Here is a 26961-nt window from a genome sequence, read left to right as displayed (position 1 = left end):
CTCTCAATTGATGCTCTATCGAGCCACAAACAAAACACGCCCCGCGGTCCAGCCTCCTCTGTCTACTTGGTGCTCTAAATGTGGCCCTGCTCGTGTCCATAGCTTCGTCAGCAGGGGGAGCTGTAACCACACGAGGCGCAGGGGCCGTGGAGCGTGGGGAGGGCGGAACGCGATCGGAACCGGAAGGGAGAGGGACGGCGCGTGCCCGGCCACGCCCTTCGTCTCGTTCCCGACGGCGTTCATCCAACCGATTGTCTAATCGTATGACGAGATCGATAAGCCCATCTAAATCCCGCGGTTCATCCTTAGCCACCAGGTGCTCCTTTAGAACCAATGACAGTCCGTTTACAAAGGCGGCGCGGAGGGCAGTGCTATTCCAGCCTGACCTCGCAGCCGCGATGCGGAAGTCGACTGCATAGGCAGCTGCGCTCCGGCGCCCCTGTCTCATTGACAGTAGCACGGCCGAAGCAGTCTCTCCTCTATTTGGGTGATCGAACACTGTTCTGAACTCCCTCACAAACCCATCATATGTCTGAAGGAGCCATGAATTTTGCTCCCAGAGCGCTGTAGCCCAAGCACGTGCCTCACCACGAAGCAGATTTATCACATAAGCTACTCTGCTAGCATCAGTCGCGTACATGACGGGACGCTGTGCGAAGACGAGCGAACACTGCATAAGGAAATCCGCGCACATCTCCACACAGCCTCCGTACGGCTCTGGGGGGCTTATGTATGCTTCTGGGGAAGGTGGGAGGGGTCGTTGAACGACCAGCGGAACATCACTGTTACGCACAGGGTCGACGGGAGGGAGAGCCGCAGCGGCGCCCGGAGGGCACGCTTCCACCTGTGCGGCGAGAGCCTCCACCCTGCGGTTCAGGAGGACGTTCTGCTCGGTCATCAAATCCAACCGAGTCGTGAAAGCGGTGAGGATCCGCTGCAACTCACCGATCACCCCTCCTGCGGACGCCTGTGCGTCCTGTTCTTCCATTGGCCGTTCAACAGCCGGTTGACGCCCCTCGGGATCCATGATGCTGGCCGAGATATCCTGTTGTGAAAGTGTAGGAACACGGACCCACAACAGGGGGCGCAAATGAACGGACAATGGAGAAAGTCAAATAACAAAGCTTTACTGTTGTGAAACTTGCACAACAAACACAACTGATTACAATTTCGGGAACAAGCCGAATTCCAATGGTGTCGTGTGGGCAGGCTCGAAGGTAGGAGACGTCTGTCCAAGTCGAACCGGAACCACCCGATTTCCACCGCCACCGAACCCCGGGAATACTGGAGCCGCCAAGTCCCGCACTCCCAGGTGGCCACTGCCTCCGCTCGTCAGATCCGGTACTGCTGGCGAGGAACAGAAACAGTCAGATGTGGGTGTGGCTGCACCCAGTAACACGTAGGGTGGAAACACCACCTCCACCTCTCGTCAGATACAATACTGCAGTGTAGGAATGTGAGTACTTATCCAATAACGTCCAACACAGTCTTCAGCTGTCCTATACACAAGCAACAAGGTATTAAGGTTTTAATCAACAGAATGATTGGCTGAGTTCGTTACCTCCTTGGTAGTGCGATATCTCGGCAATGAGGTGGAGATGCCGTCCTGCTGATATATCCCTGCAGATCCGGTGATTGATGACAGCTGTCGCAGGTGATGGGTGACAGCTGTCACCCTGGCTGCTCCTGTGAGGCGGCAGCGCCCTCTGGTGCCTGGAGCCCGCACTCCAGGCAGGGCGCCCTCTGGTGGTGGTGGGCCAGCAGTACCTCCTCTTCAGCGGCCCACACAACATTAAAAGTAACTGTTCCAACTGGCTGTCATTACTCAAACCCCAATAAAAATCACAGACCTTTCCATCTCGGCTCAGCAGTCAAGATGTGATGACAGCAGGTGCAGGACATGCGTCTGAATTGGACTGGAAAAAAAAAAAGACCTGTACAGGCGTCCAGAGCCAGCTGGCAGCAACAGGTGTCAGCTACCACGCCACTCCGCTGCCACTTTGTTTTGGTTCATATAGAAATCCTGCTGGGACGGCTGGCGACAGATGCACATTTATAAACGTCCACATTCCCACAGCAGCCAGAAGCTGGAACATCCCTTGTCCATTCAAATGTGTTCCTTTGTTCCATGATTCTGTCAGATCAGAGACAGAGTCGAGCTTTATTGTCATTTCAGCTGTGCAGCACACAGCACAGACCAAATGTGGAGCAGCACAGACAACAGAACACTCTGAGTGTGTGAAATAGAAGGATAATAAATACACTTACAATAAAAGGAACATGATAAGATTAAAAATTTAAAATGAAAATCCTACACACAAAAAAATAATAATAATAATTTGTATGAATCCCAATTTGGTCACTTCCCTGATGTATTCCTGCTCTCAGATTCATCTGGTTCCCAGTTGTGGTGGCTGGTGGAGTTGGTGCACCTCCACTTCTTCATGAAGGGAGATTTGTTGCAGGGCTGCGTTACTTTTCACTAGGTGTACCAAATAAATTGGCAACTGAGTTTGTACACGCGCAGGATCATGTCATCAGGTGAGAATAATAATTAATGTATTTCACAATTATGGGGTAAAACCGCGGCCGTTCACATTGTGTAATTATCATATTGTTAGGCTATATAGGAGCTTGTCTAATGAACCATTGCAGTACTTTAAAACTCAGCATTTGAAGCTGTTGAAGTTTGATAAAGTTGTTTGGCTGCATGCTGCTACAACCGGATTCTTCTTTTGAATTCAGACTGGCTTCAGTTGCACTTCAGATTGCTTCGGTTGTAATCTTTGCTTTGAATTATGTGATATCCCACCTTGATATCCAATGTTTCCAAATGATAACAAAGTAACGTAGCTTATTTAGTCTACTGTTGGCTTCTTGTTTTCAATTCAGCCAGTGAGGTATTTCAATTCAAAGCTTTGAAGCATGCTTCAAGATCCCAGAGAGTGCTTTGTGTTATTTTTTTTGTCTCGAATGATGTCATGTGATGAATGCAAAAGCACACAAATAAAGAAGACAAAGTAGCTGTAAGTTGGACTTGAAACACAAAAGCAGTGGTGGTCATCGGCATAACAATAATTTTTCCAGCCAGAGCAACAACTGGTCTGGGACACACAGCGCTGCCTCCCTGAGAGAAAGTTTGATGCTCACATTAACAACTTAGGTAACATAATTTAAAAAAATTTTGACCTTTCATAGACTTTCTTACACGACCAGTGACCCAGCTAGGAAGTGGGCTTTACTCTCACTAACCAAAATGAAATGAAATGACTGGAACACTTTTTAAAGCATACTGACACTGACAGACACACACACACACACACACACTCTTGATGAAAACATATCCACATGAGACGTCTGGGCGTGCTTTAATTCCTTATCGTGGAATTGCGTATGAATAACCACATCGTTTTTAAAGACATTTCTCTGTTTTCTCTGGGTGTGTTTCTCAGGCACCAGCAAGGAGCAAATAAATCACTTACTTTAAAATCTGAAAATCTTTTCTGTAATTAGTTTATTTGTCACAATGTTCCCACAATCCATCCATCATTTTTTTCAGTATTCTGTTTGCAATAAAAATAAATCCTATTTATGATCCATCAAAACAAAACAAAAAAACGTATGTTAAATTTCACGGTCGTGAATGCTGACGTTATCATCAGCCGTCAGTGGCTATTGACTGAAGTGCATGGGAGTGGTGTCTCTCGGTACTCTTTACTCACAGGCTGAATTCAAAAGAGGTGGGTGTTTAGCAGCATGCAACTGAACAGCTTCATCAAACTTCCACAGCTTCATCAAATGGTGAGTTTTAAAGCACTTCAAAGGTTCAAATACATTAGACATAGTCCTATATAGCCTAAAATCATCTGCATTTATTTATTTGTCTATCTCTCCATCTTTCTGTCTGTTAGCAGGATTACGTCAAAACTACTGCACAGATTTTAATGAAATTTTCACCACAGAACAACCCATTGGAGGTGATCTGGATCCGGATCCGGATTCTGGATCAAGTTTCACTTTATATAGGCTTTGAAGGAGTTATACTTTTAGCAGGATTACATCAAAAGTACTGCACAGATTTTGATGACATTTTCAACACAGATGCATATTAGGACATTGAAGACTCCACTTAATTTTGGAGGTGATCTGCATCTTGATTAGCGGACGTCAGAAATCTTTAATTGCTCTTGCTATATAATAATAACAAGGGAAAACAGAGATTTCTGACGTCCGCCGGTCCAGATCCGGATCACCTTGAAAATTCAGTGGAGTCTTCCATGCCCTAATATATATCTGCAGTGCGAATTTGGTGAGAATCCTTAAAGTAGTGTTGACATAATCATTAAAGCCTTTAGAATTCCTGAGTCAGAATCCCGATCCTGATCAGCCTGTCCAGTGGATTTTTATTTTATTTTTTAGCACTGTTGTCGTGCGTTACCTGTGCTGCTCCACAGCCTGTCCAGTGGATTTTTATTTTATTTTTTAGCACTGTTGTCGTGCGTTACCTGTGCTGCTCCACAGCCTGTCCAGTGGATTTTTATTTTATTTTTTACCACTGTTGTCGTGCGTTACCTGTGCTGCTCCACAGCCTGTCCAGTGGATTTTGATTTTGATTTTATTTTTTTTGGGCGCTGTTGTCGTGCGTTACCTGTGCTGCTCCACAGCCTGTCCAGTGGATTTTTATTTAGCGCTGTTGTCGTGCGTTACCTGTGCTGCTCCACAGCCTGTCTAGTGGATTTTTATTTTGTTTTAGCACTGTTGTCGTGCGTTGCCTGTGCTGCTCCACAGCCTGTCCAGTGGATTTTTATTTTTATTTTATTTTATTTTTTAGCACTGTTGTTGTGCGTTACCTGTGCTGCTCCACAGCCTGTCCAGTGGATTTTTATTTTGTTTTAGCACTGTTGTTGTGCGTTACCTGTGCTGCTCCACAGCCTGTCTAGTGGATTATTTTGTTTTAGCACTGTTGTCGTGCGTTACCTGTGCTGCTCCACAGCCTGTCTAGTGGATTTTTATTTTGTTTTAGCACTGTTGTTGTGCGTTACCTGTGCTGCTCCACAGCCTGTCTAGTGGATTTCTATTTTGTTTTAGCACTGTTGTCGTGCGTTACCTGTGCTGCTCCACAGCCTGTCTAGTGGATTTTTATTTTGTTTTAGCACTGTTGTCGTGCGTTGCCTGTGCTGCTCCACAGCCTGTCCAGTGGATTTTTATTTTTATTTTATTTTATTTTTAGCACTGTTGTTGTGCGTTACCTGTGCTGCTCCACAGCCTGTCCAGTGGATTTTTATTTTTATTTTATTTTATTTTTTAGCACTGTTGTTGTGCGTTACCTGTGCTGCTCCACAGCCTGTCCAGTGGATTTTTATTTTTATTTTATTTTATTTTTTAGCACTGTTGTTGTGCGTTACCTGTGCTGCTCCACAGCCTGTCCAGTGGATTTTTATTTTTATTTTATTTTTTAGCACTGTTGTTGTGTGTTACCTGTGCTGCTCCACAGCCTGTCTAGTGGATTTCTATTTTGTTTTAGCACTGTTGTCGTGCGTTACCTGTGCTGCTCCACAGCCTGTCTAGTGGATTTTTATTTTGTTTTAGCACTGTTGTCGTGCGTTGCCTGTGCTGCTCCACAGCCTGTCCAGTGGATTTTTATTTTTATTTTATTTTATTTTTTAGCACTGTTGTTGTGCGTTACCTGTGCTGCTCCACAGCCTGTCTAGTGGATTTTTATTTTATTTTAGCACTGTTGTCGTGCGTTACCTGTGCTGCTCCACAGCCTGTCTAGTGTCGGATTCCCTGTTTGGGAATCCGCTAGCTTAGCGTAGCTACTAGCTCTTAGCCGTTTTAGCATGGCGGCTTCTCCTGTCTCTCCCGTACTTTTCTGCTCTGGGTGTGAAATGTTTAGTTATTCCTCGGCCTCTTTTAGCAGTAACGGTACATGTAATAAGTGCAGCTTATTCGTAGCTTTGGAGGCCAGGCTGGGCGAATTGGAGGCTCGGCTCCGCACCGTGGAAAATTCTACAGCTAGCCAGGCCCCTGTAGTCGGTGCGGACCAAGGTAGCTTAGCCGCTGTTAGTTCCCCCCTGGCAGACCCCGTGCAGTCGGGAAGGCAGGCTGACTGGGTGACTGTGAGGAGTAAGCGTAGCCCTAAACAGAAGCCCCGTGTACACCGTCAACCCGTTCACATCTCTAACCGTTTTTCCCCACTCGACGATACACTCGCCGAGGATCAAACTCTGGTTATTGGCGACTCTGTTTTGAGAAATGTGAAGTTAGCGACACCAGCAACCATTGTCAATTGTCTTCCGGGGGCCAGAGCAGGCGACATCGAAGGACATTTGAAATTGCTGGCTAAGGCTAAGCGTAAATTTGGTAAGATTGTAATTCACGTCGGCAGTAATGACACTCGGTTACGCCAATCGGAGGTCACTAAAATTAACATTGAATCGGTGTGTAACTTTGCAAAAACAATGTCGGACTCTGTTGTTTTCTCTGGGCCCCTCCCCAATCAGACTGGGAGTGACATGTTTAGCCGCATGTTCTCCTTGAATTGCTGGCTGTCTGAGTGGTGTCCAAAAAATGAGGTGGGCTTCATTGATAATTGGCAAAGCTTCTGGGGAAAACCTGGTCTTGTTAGGAGAGACGGCATCCATCCCACTTTAGAGGGAGCAGCTCTCATTTCTAGAAATCTGGCCAAATTTTTTGGGATCCTCCAAACTGTGACTGTCTAGCGTTGGGACCAGGAGGCAGAGCTGTGGTCTTATACACCTCTCTGCAGCTTCTCTCCCCCTGCCATCCCCCTATTACCCCATCCCCGTAGAGACGGTGCCTGCTCCCAGACCACCAATAACTAGCAAAAATCTATTTAAGCATAAAAATTCAAAAAGAAAAAATAATATAGCACCTTCAATTGCACCACAGACTAAAACAGTTAAATGTGGTCTATTAAACATTAGGTCTCTTTCTTCTAAGTCCCTGTTGGTAAATGATATAATAATTGATCAACGTATTGATTTATTCTGCCTAACAGAAACTTGGTTACAGCAGGATGAATATGTTAGTTTAAATGAGTCAACACCCCCGAGTCACACTAACTGTCAGAATGCTCGTAGCACGGGCCGGGGCGGAGGATTAGCAGCAATCTTCCATTCCAGCTTATTAATTAATCAAAAACCTAGACAGAGCTTTAATTCATTTGAAAGCTTGTATCTTAGTCTTGTCCATCCAAATTGGAAGTCCCAAAAACCAGTTTTATTTGTTATTATCTATCGTCCACCTGGTCGTTACTGTGAGTTTCTCTGTGAATTTTCAGACCTTTTGTCTGACTTAGTGCTTAGCTCAGATAAGATAATTATAGTGGGCGATTTTAACATCCACACAGATGCTGAGAATGACAGCCTCAACACTGCATTTAATCTATTATTAGACTCTATCGGCTTTGCTCAAAAAGTAAATGAGTCCACCCACCACTTTAATCATATTTTAGATCTTGTTCTGACTTATGGTATGGAAATAGAAGACTTAACAGTATTCCCTGAAAACTCCCTTTTGTCTGATCATTTTTTAATAACATTTACATTTACCCTGATGGACTACCCTGCAGTGGGGAATAAGTTTCATTACACTAGAAGTCTTTCAGAAAGCGCTGTAACTAGGTTTAAGGATATGATTCCTTCTTTATGTTCTCTAATGTCATATACCAACACAGAGCAGAGTAGCTACCTAAACTCTGTAAGGGAGTTAGAGTATCTTGTCAATAGTTTTACATCCTCATTGAAGACAACTTTGGATGCTGTAGCTCCTCTGAAAAATAGAGCTTTAAATCAGAAGTGTCTGACTCCGTGGTATAACTCACAAACTCGTAGCTTAAAGCAGATAACCCGTAAGTTGGAGAGGAAATGGCGTCTCACTAATTTAGAAGATCTTCACTTAGCCTGGAAAAAGAGTTTGTTGCTCTATAAGAAAGCCCTTCGTGAAGCTAGGACATCTTTCTACTCATCACTAATTGAAGAAAATAAGAACAACCCCAGGTTTCTTTTCAGCACTGTAGCCAGGCTGACAAAGAATCAGAGCTCTATTGAGCTGAGTATTCCATTAACTTTAACTAGTAATGACTTCATGACTTTCTTTGCTAACAAAATTTTGACTATTAGAGAAAAAATTACTCATAACCATCCCAAAGATGTATCGTTATCTTTGGCTGCTTTCAGTGATGCCGGTATTTGGTTAGACTCTTTCTCTCCGATTGTTCTGTCTGAGTTATTTTCATTAGTTACTTCATCCAAACCATCAACATGCTTATTAGACCCCATTCCTGCCAGACTGCTCAAGGAAGTCCTACCATTATTTAATGCTTCAATCTTAAATATGATCAATCTATCTTTGTTAGTTGGTTATGTACCACAGGCCTTTAAGGTGGCAGTAATTAAACCATTACTTAAAAAGCCATCACTTGACCCAGCTATCTTAGCTAATTATAGGCCAATCTCCAACCTTCCTTTTCTCTCAAAGATTCTTGAGAGGGTAGTTGTAAAACAGCTAACTGATCACCTGCAGAGGAATGGTCTATTTGAAGAGTTTCAGTCAGGTTTTAGAATTCATCATAGTACAGAAACAGCATTAGTGAAGGTTACAAATGATCTTCTTATGGCTTCGGACAGTGGACTTATCTCTGTGCTTGTTCTGTTGGACCTCAGTGCTGCTTTTGATACTGTTGACCATAAAATTTTATTACAGAGATTAGAGCATGTCATAGGTATTAAAGGCATTGCGCTGCGGTGGTTTGAATCATATTTGTCTAATAGATTACAGTTTGTTCATGTAAATGGGGAATCTTCTTCACAGACTAAAGTTAATTATGGAGTTCCACAAGGTTCTGTGCTAGGACCAATTTTATTCACTTTATACATGCTTCCCTTGGGCAGTATTATTAGACGGTATTGCTTAAATTTTCATTGTTACGCAGATGATACCCAGCTTTATCTATCCATGAAGCCAGAGGATACGCACCAATTAGCTAAACTGCAGGATTGTCTTACAGACATAAAGACATGGATGACCTCTAATTTCCTGCTTTTAAACTCAGATAAAACTGAAGTTATTGTACTTGGCCCCACAAATCTTAGAAGCATGGTGTCTAACCAGATCGTTACTCTGGATGGCATTTCCCTGATCTCTAGTAATACTGTGAGAAATCTTGGAGTTATTTTTGATCAGGATATGTCATTCAAAGCGCATATTAAACAAATATGTAGGACTGCCTTTTTGCATTTACACAATATCTCTAAAATCAGAAAGGTCTTGTCTCAGAGTGATGCTGAAAAACTAATTCATGCATTTGTTTCCTCTAGGCTGGACTATTGTAATTCATTATTATCAGGTTGTCCTAAAAGTTCCCTAAAAAGCCTTCAGTTGGTTCAGAATGCTGCAGCTAGAGTACTGACGGGGACTAGCAGGAGAGAGCATATCTCACCCGTGTTGGCCTCCCTTCATTGGCTTCCTGTTAATGCTAGAATAGAATTTAAAATTCTTCTTCTTACTTATAAGGTTTTGAATAATCAGGTCCCATCTTATCTTAGGGACCTCATAGTACCATATTACCCCATTAGAGCGCTTCGCTCTCAGACTGCGGGCTTACTTGTAGTTCCTAGGGTTTGTAAGAGTAGAATGGGAGGCAGAGCCTTCAGCTTTCAGGCTCCTCTCCTGTGGAACCAGCTCCCAATTCAGATCAGGGAGACAGATACCCTCTCTACTTTTAAGATTAGGCTTAAAACTTTCCTTTTCGCTAAGGCTTATAGTTAGGGCTGGATCGGGTGACCCTGGACCATCCCTTGGTTATGTTGCTTTAGACGTAGACTGTGTTTCATAATTATTGTATGGCCTTGCCTTGCAATGTGGAGCGCCTTGGGGCGGCTGTTTGTTGTGATTTGGCGCTATACAAGAAAAAAGTTGATTGATTGATTGATTGATCACTTCTAAATTTCAGTGGAGTCTTCCATGCCCTTTTCCTTCCCACTGTCGCCAAGTGCTTGCTCACAGGGGGTCGTTTTGACCGTTGGGGTTTTTACGTAATTATTGTATGGCCTTGCCTTACAATATAAAGCGCCTTGGGGCAACTGTTTGTTGTGATTTGGCGCTATATAAATAAAATTGATTGATTGACTAATATGTATCTGTGGTGCAAATTTGGTGAGAATCTGTGAAGTAGTTTTGACATAATCCTTCAAAGCCTATATAAAGTGAAACATCCAGAATCCGGATCCGGATCCAGATCAGCTCCAAAATTTAATGGCGTCTTCCATGGCCTAATATCTGTCTGTGGTGAAAAATTCATCAAAATCCGTGCAGTAGTTTTGACGTAATCCTGCTAGGAGCCAGACAGACAAATAAATAAATAAACACAGATGATTTTATTACATCCTTGGTGGATGGAATTAGTAAGGCTGCTATATTTGGCTACAAATATACACTCAGTTGTCAGTTTATTAGGTACACCGAGTGAAACGTAATACAGTCCTGCAGGAAATCCCCCTTCATTAGGAAGTGAAGGTGCAGCCCCTTAAAAATCAGTACCACCAGCTGACACTCATGTTGACCCAAAACAACCATGGGCAGTAAAAACACAAGCAATTATTACTACATTACTTATCATACTTAGAAAAACCACAAACACCATAAAGTGCTTTACAACTGGTGACATGAGTGGTTAGCACTGTTGCCTCACAGCAAGAAGGTCCTGGAGTAGCTTTCTGCTTTGGTCGTCTCTGTCTGGGGTTTGCATGTTCTCCCTGTGTTTGTGTGGATTTCCTCCAGGCGCTCCAGCGTCCTCCTACATCCAAAGACTACATCCAAAGGCTTGGTGAATGGTGACCCTACACTCACCATCTACCTTATTAGGTACATCTTGCTAGAACTGGGTTGGACTCTCTTCTGCCTTCAGAGCCGCCTTCATTCTTCATGGCATAGATTCAACAAGGTGTTGGAAAGAGTCCTCAGAGATGTTGATCCATATTAACATGATAGCACCACGCAGCCACCCATTCAACCAGTCTGCTCATTCTCCTCTGACCTCTAACATCAACAAGGCGTATCTTCTTTTTGGCGGTTCCATTCTTTGTAAACCCTAGAGATGGTTGTGTGTGAAAATCCCAGTAGATCAGCAGTTTCTGAAATACTCAGAGCAGCCCGTGTGGCACGAACAGCCACGTCACGTTCAAAGTCACTTAAATCCCTATTTCTTCCCCATTCTGATGCTCTGTTTGAACTTCAGCAAGTTGTCTTAACATTTTTCGAACGAATGCACTCAGCGCACTTTGATTCGTCTCACTTACCACTTCACACACACACCAGTGCCAGTGTGCTAACGTAACGTAGTTATTACAGATGATCAAAACAAAAATAATATGATATTCTGCTGTAGCTGGAACATAAAAACAAATCCAGATTCTCGTGGAGGATGGTGCCTACTTAATGCTTTATAATCACTTGTATAAACCTTTCAAAACAACAAAAATTTCATGCAGTGGAGGTTATATGAAGAGATGAAAAACTGATTTTAGCCTGGGGAACGCAATAAAGGCTTTTATCAAAGATAAAAACCTATGCTTTGCTGGATTTATTCTCTCTCTGGGCCTCCTTCTTGCCTTTATCCTTTAAATCTCCTCAGACTTTCTCCGTACTCAGCTGTGTGATCCGATGTTTGAGTTGTTGGCTTTACACATTAGAGCCACACTGCCTCTATGAGGAATAACTAGAGGCATAGACATACACACATACACAAGAACAGATTTAATGTATTAGTTATATTTATCACAGGAACAGTTTTACAGAGTTTGCAATCTCTTTTCAGCACTGATTTTTTTTATTACCTGGAATTCAACAGTCATTCTGATCAATGACTCAGAGTTAATGAAGATGGAAGTTTAAGCTTGGAAGTAGTGTGTGTCTTATTATTTAGGGTTGATGCTACTCGACTGGAATGCAATAGGGCAAATGTCAGACTGTAATAACGATACAGTTACAGTATGTATAAATACTTTATGATTAATCCAGAAAGTATTCACAGCGCTTCACTTTTTCCACATTTTGTTATGTTTCAGCCTGATTCCAAAATGCATGAAATTCACTCTGTCCTCAAAATTCTACACACAATACCCCATAATGACAATGTGATTTTTGACATTTTTGCAAATTTATTAAAAAAGATTAAAAGAAATCACTTGTACATAAGTATTCACAGCCTTTGCCATGAAGCTCAAAACTGAGCTCAGGTACATCCTGTTTCCACTGATCATCCTTGAGATGTTTCTACAGCCTAATTGGAGTCCACCTGAGGTAAATTCAGTTGAATGGACAGGATATGGAAAGGCACATACCTGTCTATATATAAGGTTGCACAGTTGACAGTGCACATCAGAGCACAAACCAAGCATGAAGTCAAAAGAATTGTCAGTAGACCTCCGAGACAGGATTGTCTCAAGGCACAAATCTGGGGAAGGGCACAGAATCATTTCTGCTGCTTTGAAGGTCCCAATGAGCACAGTGGCCTCCATCATCTGTAAATGGAAGATGATAAGATCTACCAGGACTCTTCCTAGACCTGGCCGCCTGTCTAAACTGATCGATTGGGGGAGAAGGACCTTGGACAGGGAGGTGACCAAGAACCTGAGGGTCACTCTATCAGAGCTCCAGTATTCCATAAGCCACACTTTAGCAAAAGGCACATGGCAGCCCAGCTGGAGTTTGCCAAAAGGCACCTGAAGGACTCTCAGACCATGAAAATTCTCTGGTCTGATGAGACAAAGCTTGAAGTCTTTTGCGTGAATGCTAGGTGTCATGTATGGAGGAAACCAGACACCATCCCTATCGTGAAGCATGGTGGTGGCAGCATCATGCTGTGGGGATGTTTCTTAGCGACAGGAACTGGGAGACTAGTCAGGATGGAGGGAAAGATGAATGTAGCAATGTACAGAGAAACCCTGGATGAAAATCTGCACCAGCTCTTGACCTCAACCTGACTGTGAAGGCACACAGCCAAGATATCAAAGGCATGGCTTTAGGACAACTCTGTGAATGTTCTTCAGTGGCCCAGCCACAGCCCAGACCTGAATCTGATTTAACATCTCTACAGAGATCTGAAAATGGCTGTGCACTGACCCCTCCAACCTGATGGCGCTTGAGAGGTGCTGCAAAGAGGAATGGGCAAAGTTGGCCAAAGATAGGTTCATCAAGCTTGTGGCATTATATTCAAGAAGTCTTGAGGCTGTAATTGCTGCCAAAGGTGCATCAACAAAGTATTGAGCAAAGGGTATGAAAACCTATGTACATGTGATTCCTTAGTTTTTCATTTTTAATAAATTTACAAAAATAATTTTCAAAACATTTTTCATGTAATCATTATGGGGTATGGTGTGAAGAATTTTGCGGGAAAATATGAATTTACTCCATTTTGGTATGAGGGTGAAACATAAAATGTGGAAAAAGCACTGTGAATACTTTCCGGATACACCATGCCCTTACTGTGTACTTGGTTATGCTGCTAATCCTACAGGAGCCTTTGTTTTGTGCATTCTCAGAAACTGATGTTGCATTCATCATGAGGTCGGGGATAGTCAAAGAAAACACCCCTGATATTCTATAAAAATTATGACTTCATTTCGTAGTCTCAAAAAGCAGGTGGTTCTGTGGGATAGGAGTTGAACTACCAACGTAAACACTACAGTTCCTTTTCAGGGGTGTTTGATTGATGCTACACAGTAAAATCACCAGTGTTAAATTAATACTGACAGTGTACATATGGTCCCACTCTGACCAGAGTAGGACCATATACTGGTGATTTTACTGTGCATCTGTCTGTGCTTGGAAAAGATACTACATCTGCACTGTCCAGGGCAAGTCTTTGGATCCTATCTTCCACCTGCCATATAGCCCAGCGCAGGTGTCACAGGTAGATTCCATCTGAGACTCATGTCATTTTTATTTCATGTGCCCCTATCCTACATCACAATACCATCACTCACATGGGCATATCAGTCTAAAAATGAGGTGTGGTCTGGCACAGAGCTGATGCATTGATGTTATTCATAACCAGAAAACATTTGAGCCCCAAAACCTGGTATAGTCCAGCACTGTCTTGCGTCGTGCCTTACATCAGCAGGTTCAGAATGTACATACACTCTGCTTGCACATATCATCACCACTTCAGTGTATATTAATATGAATTAATACATTGAATTAAAACTGGCAACATCATGGGCCTGATTTACAAAGATTACATATAGCGAGTGAGGTCTATTCCAGAGTACTGGAGAAGAGAATTCGACCGATGGTCGAACCTCGGATTCAGGAGGAGCAGTGTGGTTTTTGTCCTGGTCGCGGCACACCGGACCAGCTCTACACACTCCATCAGGTGCTCGAGGGTTCATGGGAGTTTGCCCAACCAGTCCACATGTGTTTTGTGGATCTGGAGAAGGCATTCGACCGTGTCCCTCGGGGCACCCTGTGGGGGGTGCTCCGGGAGTACGGGGTCCGGGGTCCTTTGCTAAGGGCTATCCGGTCCCTGTACGACCGCAGCAGGAGCTTGGTTCGCATTGCCGGTAGTAAGTCAAACCTGTTTCCAGTGCACATTGGCCTCCGCCAAGGCTGCCCTTTGTCACCGGTTCTGTTCATTATTTTTATGGACAGAATTTCTAGGCGCAGCAGGGTGTAGAGGGGGTCTGGTTTGGGAACCACAGAATCTCGTCTCTGCTGTTTGAGGACAATGTGGTTCTGTTGGCTTCGTCAAATCAGGACCTTCAGTGTGCACTGGGGCGGTTTGCAGCTGAGTGTGAAGCATCCGGGATGAAAATCAGCACCTCCAAATCCGAGGCCATGGTTCTCGACTGGAAAAAGATGCTTTGTCCTCTTCAGGTCGGTGGAGTGTCCTTGCCTCAAGTGGAGGAGTTTAAGTATCTCGGGGACGAGTGAGGGACGGATGGAGTGTGAAATCGATAGGCGGATCGGTGCAGCATCTGCAGTGATGCAGTCGCTGTATCGGACCGTCGTGGTGAAGAGAGAGCAGAGTAGGGGGGCAAAGCTCTCGATTTACCAATCGATCTACACTCAACAAAAATATAAACGCAACACTTTTGGTTTTGCTCCCATTTTGTATGAGATGAACTCAAAGATCTAAAACTTTTTCCACATACACAATATCACCATTTCCCTCAAATATTGTTCACAAACCAGTCTAAATCTATGATAGTGACCACTTCTCCTTTGCTGAGATAATCCATCCCACCTCACAGGTGTGCCATATCAAGATGCTGATTAGACACCATGATTAGTGCACAGGTGTGCCTTAGACTGCCCACAATAAAAGGCCACTCTGAAAGGTGCAGTTTTGTTTTATTGGGGGGGATACCAGTCAGTATCTGGTGTGACCACCATTTGCCTCATGCAGTGCAACACATCTCCTTTGCATAGAGTTGATCAGGTTGTCAATTGTGGGCTGTGGAATGTTGGTCCACTCCTCTTCAATGGCTGTGCAAAGTTGCTGGATATTGGCAGGAACTGGTACATGCTGTCGTATACGCCGGTCCAGAGCATCCCAAACATGCTCAATGGGTGACATATCCGGTGAGTATGCCGGCCATGCAAGAACTGGGACATTTTCAACTTTTAAGAATTGTGTACAGATCCTTGCAACATGGGGCCGTGCATTATCCTGCTGCAACATGAGGTGATGTTCTTGGATGTATGGCACAACAGTGGGCCTCAGGATCTCGTCACGGTATCTCTGTGCATTCAAAATGCCATCAATAAAATGCACCTGTGTTCTTCGTCCATAACAGACGCCTGCCCATACCATAACCCCACCGCCACCATGGGCCACTCGATCCACAACATTGACATCAGAAAACCGCTCACCCACACGACGCCACACACGCTGTCTGCCATCTGCCCTGAACAGTGTGAACCGGGATTCATCCGTGAAGAGAACACCTCTCCAACGTGCCAAACGCCAGTGAATGTGAGCATTTGCCCACTCAAGTCGGTTACGACGACGAACTGGAGTCAGGTCGAGACCCCGATGAGGACGACGAGCATGCAGATGAGCTTCCCTGAGACGGTTTCTGACAGTTTGTGCAGAAATTCTTTGGTTATGCAAACCGATTGTTTCAGCAGCTGTCCGAGTGGCTGGTCACAGACGATCTTGGAGGTGAACATGCTGGACGTGGAGGTCCTGGGCTGGTGTGGTTAAATGTGGTCTGCGGTTGTGAGGCTGGTTGGATGTACTGCCAAATTCTCTGAAACATCTTTGGAGACGGCTTATGGTAGAGAAATGAACATTCAATACACGAGCAACAGCTCTGGTTGACATTCCTGCTGTCAGCATGCCAATTGCACGCTCCCTCAAATCTTGCAACATCTGTGGCATTGTGCTGTGTGATAAAATTGCACCTTTCAGAGTGGCCTTTTATTGTGGGCAGTCTAAGGCACACCTGTGCACTAATCATGGTGTCTAATCAACATCTTGATATGGCACACCTGTGAGGTGGGATGGATTATCTCAGCAAAGGAGAAGTGCTCACTATCACAAATTTAGACTGGTTTGTGAACAATATTTGAGGGAAATGGTGATATTGTGTATGTGGAAAAAGTTTTAGTGAGTTCATCTCATACAAAATGGGAGCAAAACCAAAAGTGTTGCGTTTATATTTTTGTTGAGTGTACATTCTGATCCTCACCTATGGTCATGAGATTTGGCTCATGACCGAAAGAACGACATTGTGAGTACAAGCGGCCGAGATGAGTTTCCTCCGCAGGGTGGCTGGCGCTCCTTTAGAGATAGGGTGAGGAGCTCGGTCACTCGGGAGGAGCTCGGAGTCGAGCCGCTGCTCCTCCACGTCGAAAGGAGTCAGTTGAGGTGGCTCGGGCATCTTTTCCGGATGCCCCCTGGACGCCTGGCTGGAGAGGTGTTCCGGGCATGTCCCATTGGGAGGAGGCCCCGGGGAAGACCCAGGACACGCTGGAGGGACTACATCTCTTGGCTGGCTTGGGAATGCCTTGGGGTTCCCCCGGAGGAGCTGGAGGAGGTGTGTGTGGATTGGGAGGTCTGGGCGGCTTTGCTTGAGCTGCTGCCCCCGTGACCTGACTCCGGATAAAGCGGAAGAAAATGGATGGATGGATGGATGGACATATAGCGAGTGATAAATTGCATGGGCTTTACAAATTTTTGCACAATGGGTTGGAGAATGTTGTGTCTGTAATGTAAGATCCATTGCGCATGTGACAGTGGGTGGTAACATGCTGGAGTCAGCGGTACATAACGGAGAATTTTTGTTGTGTTTTTAATGAATGTATACTCACTGGAATAGATTCAGTAGGTCCAAAATGAAATTCAAGCAGCCGCTTGCAGGTATGCCCCTTGTGTTGGGTTCAACGCAAACTCTGCCACATAACTTGGTATGTTCACGCGCTGTCGATTTAAAATATCAATCTGCCATTTCAAACATTTAATTAATGTTCTGTCATATATATTTAAAGAAGCTGCTGAATAATTATGTTGTGTTCTACGAGTGAAATGCACAAAATATTGCTTTTACTGTGCACCTAAAAAAACGTGATTTCACAGATTAGCTCATCTGTCTGCCTGAAGAGTTGAACTAATTAGAATCCGCTGGTTTAGTGGGTGATGGAAAAGTATGTAGTAATAGCGTTGTTATTCACTGCCAGCAGGATGAATAAAATCTAGCAATGCAGGTATGTACTGATAAAAAAAACCTGAAAGGATTTTATCTGTACTGGCATAGGGTTGTGTACAATTGCGGAGGCTTAGTGTACAGTAGCGCAATGTTGTGAAGACTTGCGTAAGTCCACGAAAAATTTAAACATGCTTAATTTTGTGGCGTACCTCAAGGTATAGCCACGTTGGGCTGCATAAGCTCGGTGTAGTCAGTATGCCACGTTATACAGTTCTACGTTGGGCCGGTGTAAAACGGGCTTTAATGAAGCAGGCACAACATCAACAGAATGATCATTCAGAATGATTTTTCTCCTTTCGTCAGTGAGGAGGTGACGGCATCTTGGCTGCTGAAGCAGCAGTCTGTCAAGAGCAGTAACCCAGGTTTCAAACAAATACACTGATACTACAGGCACCCGCTAAATTTCCTTTTGATCTTGATAAATCTCATTGTATGTGCAAACATCACCTATTGGGATGTTCACAGCCCACAGTTTTGTGCACTCAGGTGGACACGCGTCAAATTGTATATTCATTAAGACAAATGTGTTAAATGCATAAAAAGTACTGTTTTATACATTGGAAAGACATAATCCTCACCGTACTCCATTTATAAATCAGCCTGCACATTTTTTTGCAGCAGCTACGTTTGCAGACATTTTTACGCATGCGTCAAAAATAAATTGTAAATATTTGTTAAAAGATATATGAAGTACACACCTTTATTGGATGTATAATTGTGACTATATGAGTACAAGTGAGGTAGACAACAGTTTGATGTAATTTCCACAGCTTCAGTATTCATGTTTGCTGACATTACACAGACTGAGTGATATTATCCCCTCTGACCTGTACTGTAATGGGTTTTCTAATCTGGCCAAGTTGGGATGAATTCTGGACGGAAATTGAAAACATTCACCCTGTAGCCCAATAGCTGCATTACTCATACTTTGTTTCACCCCGAGATATACTGCACATGCTATCACTGTGGTATTTCCTACTATGAGAAAAGTACAAATGAGTTTCTGCTGTGCAGTCTGAACTTGCTGCTCCTTGCGGTAACAGTGTTCCGTCTGTGTACTTGTGTAGCAGTCCTACATATTAAACAAATATGTAGGACTGCTTTTTTGCATTTACGCAATATCTCTAAAATTAGAAAGGTCTTGTCTCAGAGTGATGCTGAAAAACTAATTCATGCATTTATTTCCTCTAGGCTGGACTATTGTAATTCATTATTATCATGTTGTCCTAAAAGTTCCCTGAAAAGCCTTCAGTTAATTCAAAATGCTGCAGCTAGAGTACTAACGGGGACTAGAAGGAGAGAGCATATCTCACCCATATTGGCCTCTCTTCATTGGCTTCCTGTTAATTCTAGAATAGAATTTAAAATTCTTCTTCTTACTTATAAGGTTTTGAATAATCAGGTCCCATCTTATCTTAGGGACCTCATAGTACCATATCACCCCAATAGAGCGCTTCGCTCTCAGACTGCAGGCTTACTTGTAGTTCCTAGGGTTTGTAAGAGTAGAATGGGAGGCAGAGCCTTCAGCTTTCAGGCTCCTCTCCTGTGGAACCAGCTCCCAATTCAGATCAGGGAGACAGACACCCTCTCTACTTTTAAGATTAGGCTTAAAACTTTCCTTTTTGCTAAAGCTTATAGTTAGGGCTGGATCAGGTGACCCTGAACCATCCCTTAGTTATGCTGCTATAGACTTAGACTGCTGGGGGGTTCCCATGATGCACTGAGTGTTTCTTTCTCTTTTTGCTCTGTATGCACCACTCTGCATTTAATCATTAGTGATTGATCTCTGCTCCCCTCCACAGCATGTCTTTTTCCTGGTTCTCTCCCTCAGCCCCAACCAGTCCGAGCAGAAGACTGCCCCTCCCTGAGCCTGGTTCTGCTGGAGGTTTCTTCCTGTTAAAAGGGAGTTTTTCCTTCCCACTGTCGCCAAGTGCTTGCTCACAGGGGGTCGTTTTGACCGTTGGGGTTTTTACGTAATTATTGTATGGCCTTGCCTTACAATATAAAGCGCCTTGGGGCAACTGTTTGTTGTGATTTGGCGCTATATAAATAAAATTGATTGAATTGATTGATTGATAGGTATTGATTGTTTTTCATCGGTGAGTGCTGATAAGTTGCAGGTGGGTCCACTGCTATATGAACAGATGTCTGTCAATGATAAATAACTATACTTTCCACCGTTCTCTCCTCTGCTCTGTCTATTCTTAGTTGCTGTGTGGTGAGCTCAGGGTTTAGAGTTACATACACCTCATGCTGTCTCGCTTTCTTTTTCCTCACGTCTTTCTCTTCTTGTTGCTGTCCTCTTACTAACAGCAGTGTATTAGTGGATGGTTTTCTGCCTTTGAGCAATTTGTCAATGCCAAATCAAAGGAGTTAACTATAAACAGCCTGCAATTAATATTATATAATAATATTTTTTTTTCTATTTCTGAGTGCTTTTAAAAGTCTCTGTGAGTTGTATCTGAGGGAAAAAAAATCAAAAGGCTCTCTGCCCTGCTATCACAGTGACCCAGTTCCAAATAAATGGTGAAATTAGATTTTTTTTTTTCTGTATTTAGCCAAGATATTTTTGACCAAATAATTACATTTTCTGTTATGCAGGAACTCTATATTTATGGATAAGTGCCAGAAACATGGTCAATTTAGCGAATAACCCTGTTGTGTCTGATGATTTGCGGATGTTAATGCTGGATTTTACAGTTGCAAATTGAGTTTTACAGTTGCAAATATCCGGTAAAACAGATATTTGCGACCACAATCCAGCATTAACGTCCGCAAATCATCAGACACAACAGGGTTATTCACATTTTAATACAATTCCATCGTTTGCACGGTTTATTTTTCTGTAAGTAATTCGGTCAGCGAAGCTTACCGTGGCAACAGTGTCTTCATGCCCAACTGGAAATTCTGTAAGCAGACCCACAGATTTCTCCATCTGGTCACCTGCATTGAGTAATTCTGTATCAGAATCCATATCAGTACTTGCATATGATAGATTCATTCATTCATTCATCTTCTACCGCTTAATCCAGTTATGGGTCGTGGGGGGCTGGAGCCTATCCCAGCAGTCATAGGGCGTGAGGCGGGGTACACCCAGGACAGGATGCCAGTCTGTCGCAGGGCCACAAACAGACAAACAAACACAGACACACCCACACACACACACACACTATGGACAATTTAAAGAGTCCAATCCACCTAACCCACATGTCTTTGGATGTGGGAGGAAACCGGAGCACCCGGAGGAAACCCACGCAAACATGGGGAGAACATACAAACTCCACACAGAAAGGCCACGGGAATTGAACCCACGACCTTCTCACTGTGAGGCAACAGTGCTAACCAATAAACCACCATGCTGCCCCTGTATGATAGATTAAATTCACCCATTTTGGCATTGTTGTCGCTCCACCAGTTTCTCTCGCTCTCAGCTGACAGCACCATTATTGACATCTGCGTAGCAATGCAGTTAGGGTGCAGAATAATACATCAAAAGTGAAATGGTCGAATATTTTGCCACGTCAACATGATATTTTATGGCCTGAAATTCAAATGATTAACCAGTCAGATTTGCAGAACAAATGTAATTGGATTAGAATGTGTAAACTTTTCAATGCTATCAGTATCTAAAGAAGATTTTTGAGCATACTTAGATCCATGCAATTCTTTTTAATTTCATTTTTAACCAAGCTTTTGGTCAAACGACCTTCATCAGGGCATTGCACACTGGTCGTTTGACTTCATGATTGGTTTGTGCTCTGACATGCACTGTCAACTGTGGGACCTTATATGTAGACAGCTGTGTGCCTTTTCCCAGTCATGTCCAATCGACTGAATTTACCCCAGGTGGACTCCAATTAACCTGTAGAAGCATCTCAATGATCATCAGTGGAAACAGGATGCACAGGATGTCAAAGGATGTGAATACATAAGTACATGTGATTTCTGAGGGTTTTTTTTAATAACTTTGCAAAGATCTCAAAAAATATTCTCACGTTGTCATTATAGGGTACTGTGTATAGAATTTTGATGGAAAAAAAAAATTATTTCATCCATTTGGAATAAGGCTGTAACATAAAATGTGAAAAAAAGTGTAGCGCTGTGAATACTTTCCAGATGCACGGTAGAAGAAGTAAGTTGGATAAAGGTCCTGTGGTCCCTTGTTGCTGATGCTTATCCACAGATACCAAGAATGAAGCAGATGAACCTCCCCCTGGAAGGGACACCAGTCCATTAGCGCTTGCTTTCCTAGCCAAGGCTGGTACCTATTGACAGCTTGGTGGACTGTGACAATGCAAATAAAGTGTCTTGTCCATAGACACGGACAGGAATCCTGACAGGAAATCAAACCTAGGTCTATATATTGGTAGCCCAAGAACTATCCTACTAGTTACATGCAAAACAATTAATACATAAGCACGGCCACAACTAAACATGGATTTACCAAATTTAGATAACTTTTAGCAACATCAAAGGATATAGGGATGATGAGAGAACTGTTCCTGGATATTAGGAAATTTGAAAATGAAGATACAACAAAATGCTTTAGAAGTCACCCCTATTAATGCATGTCAATCAATGAAATAAATAAATAAAATAAAAATAAAAATGAAGCAGTATATCAAAACTAATCATTAAGATTTGTAATAAACTTGGTTCACACAAGGATGTCTAGACCACTGACATGTCAGTGTACTCAGAGAATTGGGCATCAGCCTTCAGTTAACTCAGTGAGTTTGGTCAATACAATATTCAAGCAAAACTATGAAAAAAATCGGTGCCATTTTTGTGAAATAAGTTTTTCACTTGGTGGAGTCTCGTTAAACAGCAAACATGAGAGAGGCATTGACTGATGAGTATAAAACATCAGACATGACCTGAAGACTTTGAGAAGACTCTTCAAGCCACAAATCAGGAACAGTAATTTTGTAAAAACTACGCTAAAAAATATTAAAAAGATTATGAAACAAATCTGGCTTTCCACTCTGCTGTCTAAACCAGTAAAAATGTCAAAAGAAGTTAACTTTTTTTCCTTCAGCAGTAAGATGACTTTAAAATTGCACAAAGCTCAGTGAGAATCTTTTTCCAACCATCACTTCTTTTTCTCTCCCTTGTTTGTTTCGATTACAGTGCTCTCTCACCCGGGGGTGTGTTGTAGTGTGAGTGAGTGTGTGTGTGTGTATATGTGAACCAGCACCTCAGAAACCATGTCGGACCCCAGGGACATTGATGAAGATGCCATCCTCAGGGGCCTTAGTGCCGAGGAGCTGGAGCGGTTGGACTATGAGCTGCAGGAGCTGGACCCTGAGGTATAGAGGGATGCCCAATTTCTTTTCACCTCCAGGTCTTCAGTTTGTGGTTGTTTTCTTCAATGCCAGAATTGGTACTCAGCATGCCTGAGGACAAATGCCCTGCAGGACTGAATAACTGTCTGATCTGTAGCTTGCTATGATCAAAACATCATTGAACGTGTGTAGGTTACACATCTTCCACATGTTTGGGTTGCTGCTCTGGCCTGTGTTTCTTAATTTAGGCCAGACATTTTTAAATATCAAGGTCAGTGTCTAAATAGATGTTTATTCTTATTTTATTTTTTATTTTAAATGTGATTTTAAGCATTGATTTCGGAGACGGTAGAGGATTACAAATGTAGATGAAGGTTTTTTGGGGCGCACGCTAACTACGGCATGTAAAGACCAAATTTTCAAACTTGTACAGTCAGTGTCTGCCTCAGATTCACGATACCATAAGAATTTGATTCCGTGTCGCTGCGCTCTATGGCTTATAACACTTTCTTTTCAAAATTAAAATGACAGAAAATAAAGTTACAATACCTATTTTTGGGAAAATGCAAAATCTACTTTGCAAATTTCATTTAGAATGATATAAATTACAAAATCATTTAATGTGTTCCACATCAGATCTGACAAATCCTCAAGAGATCAAATTTTTAAAAAAGGATCATTTTAAACTGCATACTGTCATCTTGACAACAGCCCACCTTGCTATAGATGAATATTTGGATAGAAAAGCAGTTTTTCTTTGTTTACTGATTCCTGTCTAATCAGCTCAGACACTGACACACCAATAACTTCATGTTCGCTAGTCCTCATGCTGTATCAACATAACATCTGACCTCCTGTTCTCCCAGAATGCCATGCTGCCAGCTGGATTGCGGCAGCGTGACCAGACAAAGAAAAGCCCGACCGGGCCGTTTGACCGTGATGCCCTGATGCAGCACCTGGAGAAACAGGCTCTAGAATACGTGGACAGGGAGGACCTGGTGCCCTTCACTGGAGAGAAGAAAGGTGGGTCAGTTTTTGGACTATTTTCTATTAAATATTAAAGTAAGGCACAAGTGATGGTTTACAGCTGAGCATTTTTTAAATAAAATAAGTGAAATGAAAAACCAAATCTATGAAAACACAATGGAGGCACCAGTGGGAATTTGAGCAGGTGCACAAATCTGGGATAAGCCCTACTTTACTTAAGTTGTAGGAAACATGATCTGAGCAAAGCTTTTAATGAAACAGTGAAACATTTATGGTGTGAGACATATAAGACTGAAAAATCTCCATTATCCCGTGGTCCTCAAAAAAAGCTTTTGCAAAAGCTACAATAATACACAGGTGATGTAATAACTGGGGCCGAGTGATTCGCGTAGACAAAATACAGTCAGGTCAATAAGGAGTTGGACACTGACACAGTTTTGTAATTTTACCTCAATATAAGGCCACAATACAGCTGAAATGAAAACAATCAAGATGTGCTTGAAGAGTCGACTGTCAGAATTTGCTGAGGTTGTCATGTGGCGTGGAGGCGTGGCTCAGAGAGAGGATGGACACAACTGCAGAGTCTCAGATTGTAGCGTAGGAATAATCAAAAGGCTTTCTCATATAATAATTCAGTTTCAATTTATTTCATTTAAATAGTGCCAAATCACAACAAAGCTGCCTCAAGGCACTTCACACAAGTAAGGTCTAACCTTACCAACCCCTAGAGCAGGGGTGGGCAACCTGTTCCAGAAAGAGCCATGAGGGTGCAGGTTTTCTTTGCAGCCACTGACTCCACCAGGTGATTTTACTGATTAATATCACTTTGAGCAGATGGAATCAGTTAATCAGTGAAATCACCTGGTGGAGTCAGTGGCTGCAAAGAAAACCTGCACCCTCATGGCTCTTTCTGGAACAGGTTGCCCACCCCTGCCCTAGAGCAAGCACACAGGCAACAGAGGTAAGGAAAAACTCTCTCTGATGATTTGAGGAGAAAACCTCAAGCAGACCAGACTCAAAGGGGTGACCCTCTGCTTGGGCCATACTACCGACACAATTGACAATACAAATATACAGGAAATTTTGGGAGTCCATCTTGGTGTACAAGACAGGAGACCTGCAGAAGAAGACACCCACTCCCACTTCAAACAGAGAGAAAAAAAACAGAATCAGACAGCAGAAAGACGACAAATACGGTATAATTTGTCAGCATTAAGCAACAAGAAAAACAGAAATACTAAGAAATACTAAGGTGATCGCTGGCCACGAGCCCTAAGCTTCACTAAAAGACCCAGACTTTAGATAAAGTTGAGGCTGCGACCCGCTCTGTTTACTAATAAAATTAATTTAAAAGGGTAGAAAGCATAGTAACATACTATGCCAGTATGCTAGCCATACAAAAGGGAAAATAAGTACATCTTAATTCTGGACTTGAAAGTCTCTACAGAATATGTTTTACTGACGCAGGGAGATCATTCCAAAAAGCAGTGGCATGATAAGAGAAAGCTCTGTGACCTGCAGACTTTTTATTCACCCTAGGGACAGAAAGTTGTCCTGCACCCCGAGAACGCAGAGCTCAGGCCAGTAAGTAGGGTTTAAGTAGGTCAGCTAGGTAGGGAGGGGCTAGTCCGTGAACAATTTTATAGGTTTGTAGCAGAACCTTAAATCTGATCTCACAGGAACCCAGTGAAGAGACACCAAAATGGGTGTAATGTGGTCAGACTTTCTGCTTCCTGTCAAAAGTCTGGCAGCAGCATTTTGAACCAATTGGAGACCCCTAATGATGGACTACGGTAAACCAGGAAATAGAACATTGCAGTAGTCCAATCTAGAAGAAACAAATGCATGAATCACTGTCTCAGCATCAGCCACAAACAGGATGGGACGAATCTTCACTATATTTCCCAGGTGGAAGAAAGCAGTCCTCATAATATCTCTAAAGTGGAGGTCAAAGGATGACACAGGATCAAAAATTAACCTAAGGTTCTCCATTTTGCCAGTGTGATGTATGACACACGAGCCTAGGCTAAGTGTTAGCTGGTCAAATTGATGCCAATGTCTCACTGGACCAAGAACCATCATTTCAGTCTTGTCAGAGTTTAAAAGTAGGAAATTGCTAGACATCCACCTTTTCACAGATGCAAGGCAATCTTCTAAGGATTTTATGTGGATGAGATTTCCAGCAGTTATTGGAATGTATAACTGAGTATCATCAGCATAGCAATGAAAGGTAATCCCGAAACTCTGCAATATGTGCCCAAGGGGTGCTATATAAAGGGAGAAAAGCAGGGGGTCTAAGACAGACCCCTGTAGAACCACAAATTTCATGTCACTAAGGTTAGAGGTCGTGTGCGGCACACACTGTGTACAAAACACAGTTTGAACGACAGGTCAGTTATGATATCAACCACGCAAGGACATTCCCAGTAATCCTAAAATGATTCTCCAGCCTATTGAGTAGAATATGATGATCCACAGTATCAAAAAAAAAACAAAAAACAAAAGCCCCAGAACTGTAGTGTGTTTGGGTCCATTGCAAGCAGAAGATCATTCACCACTTTAGTGAGAGCCGTCTCTGTGGAATGATATTTTCTAAAAGCAGACTGCGATGGTTCAAAAAAATTATTCTCAGTAAGGTGGTCCACGAGCTGCCGTGAAAGCACTTTTTCCAGAATTTTAGAGCAAAATGATAGATTTGATATCGACCTATAGTTTTTCAATATACTCGGGTCAATATTACATTTCTGAAGTAATGATTTCATCACTGCAGATTTGAAACATTTAGGAACAGATCCTGACAATGACAGATTAATGATTTCCATCACAGTCGGCCCAAGAGTGGGCAATAATAACTTGTTTCACTGCTAAAAAAAATCAAACTCTCACTCTATTCCCAAACCAGTTCTATACCTCTGTCCTCTATCCTGTCTCATTCCTGTTTGTTGTTTCTTTTA

The 26961-nt window shown here is 42.9% G+C and overlaps 1 protein-coding gene across 1 annotated transcript in view; it reads left to right on the top strand.

Annotated features, from left to right (window-relative positions):
- tmod4 (tropomodulin 4 (muscle)) overlaps positions 1–26961 on the top strand; it is a 67028-nt gene that overhangs the window by 14883 nt on the left and 25184 nt on the right. Inside the window, exons 2-3 of the mRNA XM_034174367.1 lie at positions 22866–23044; positions 23887–24043. Of these exons, the coding sequence (XP_034030258.1) occupies positions 22943–23044; positions 23887–24043 (259 nt within the window). The 5' untranslated portion in view covers positions 22866–22942. The remainder of the gene's footprint in view (positions 1–22865; positions 23045–23886; positions 24044–26961) is intronic.

Source organism: Thalassophryne amazonica, chromosome 7 (genome assembly GCF_902500255.1).
Source record: "Thalassophryne amazonica chromosome 7, fThaAma1.1, whole genome shotgun sequence".
NCBI classification, from domain to species: domain Eukaryota; kingdom Metazoa; phylum Chordata; class Actinopteri; order Batrachoidiformes; family Batrachoididae; genus Thalassophryne; species Thalassophryne amazonica.
Note: the sequence above shows the minus strand (reverse complement) of the source record. Positions and strands in the feature narration are given on the sequence as shown.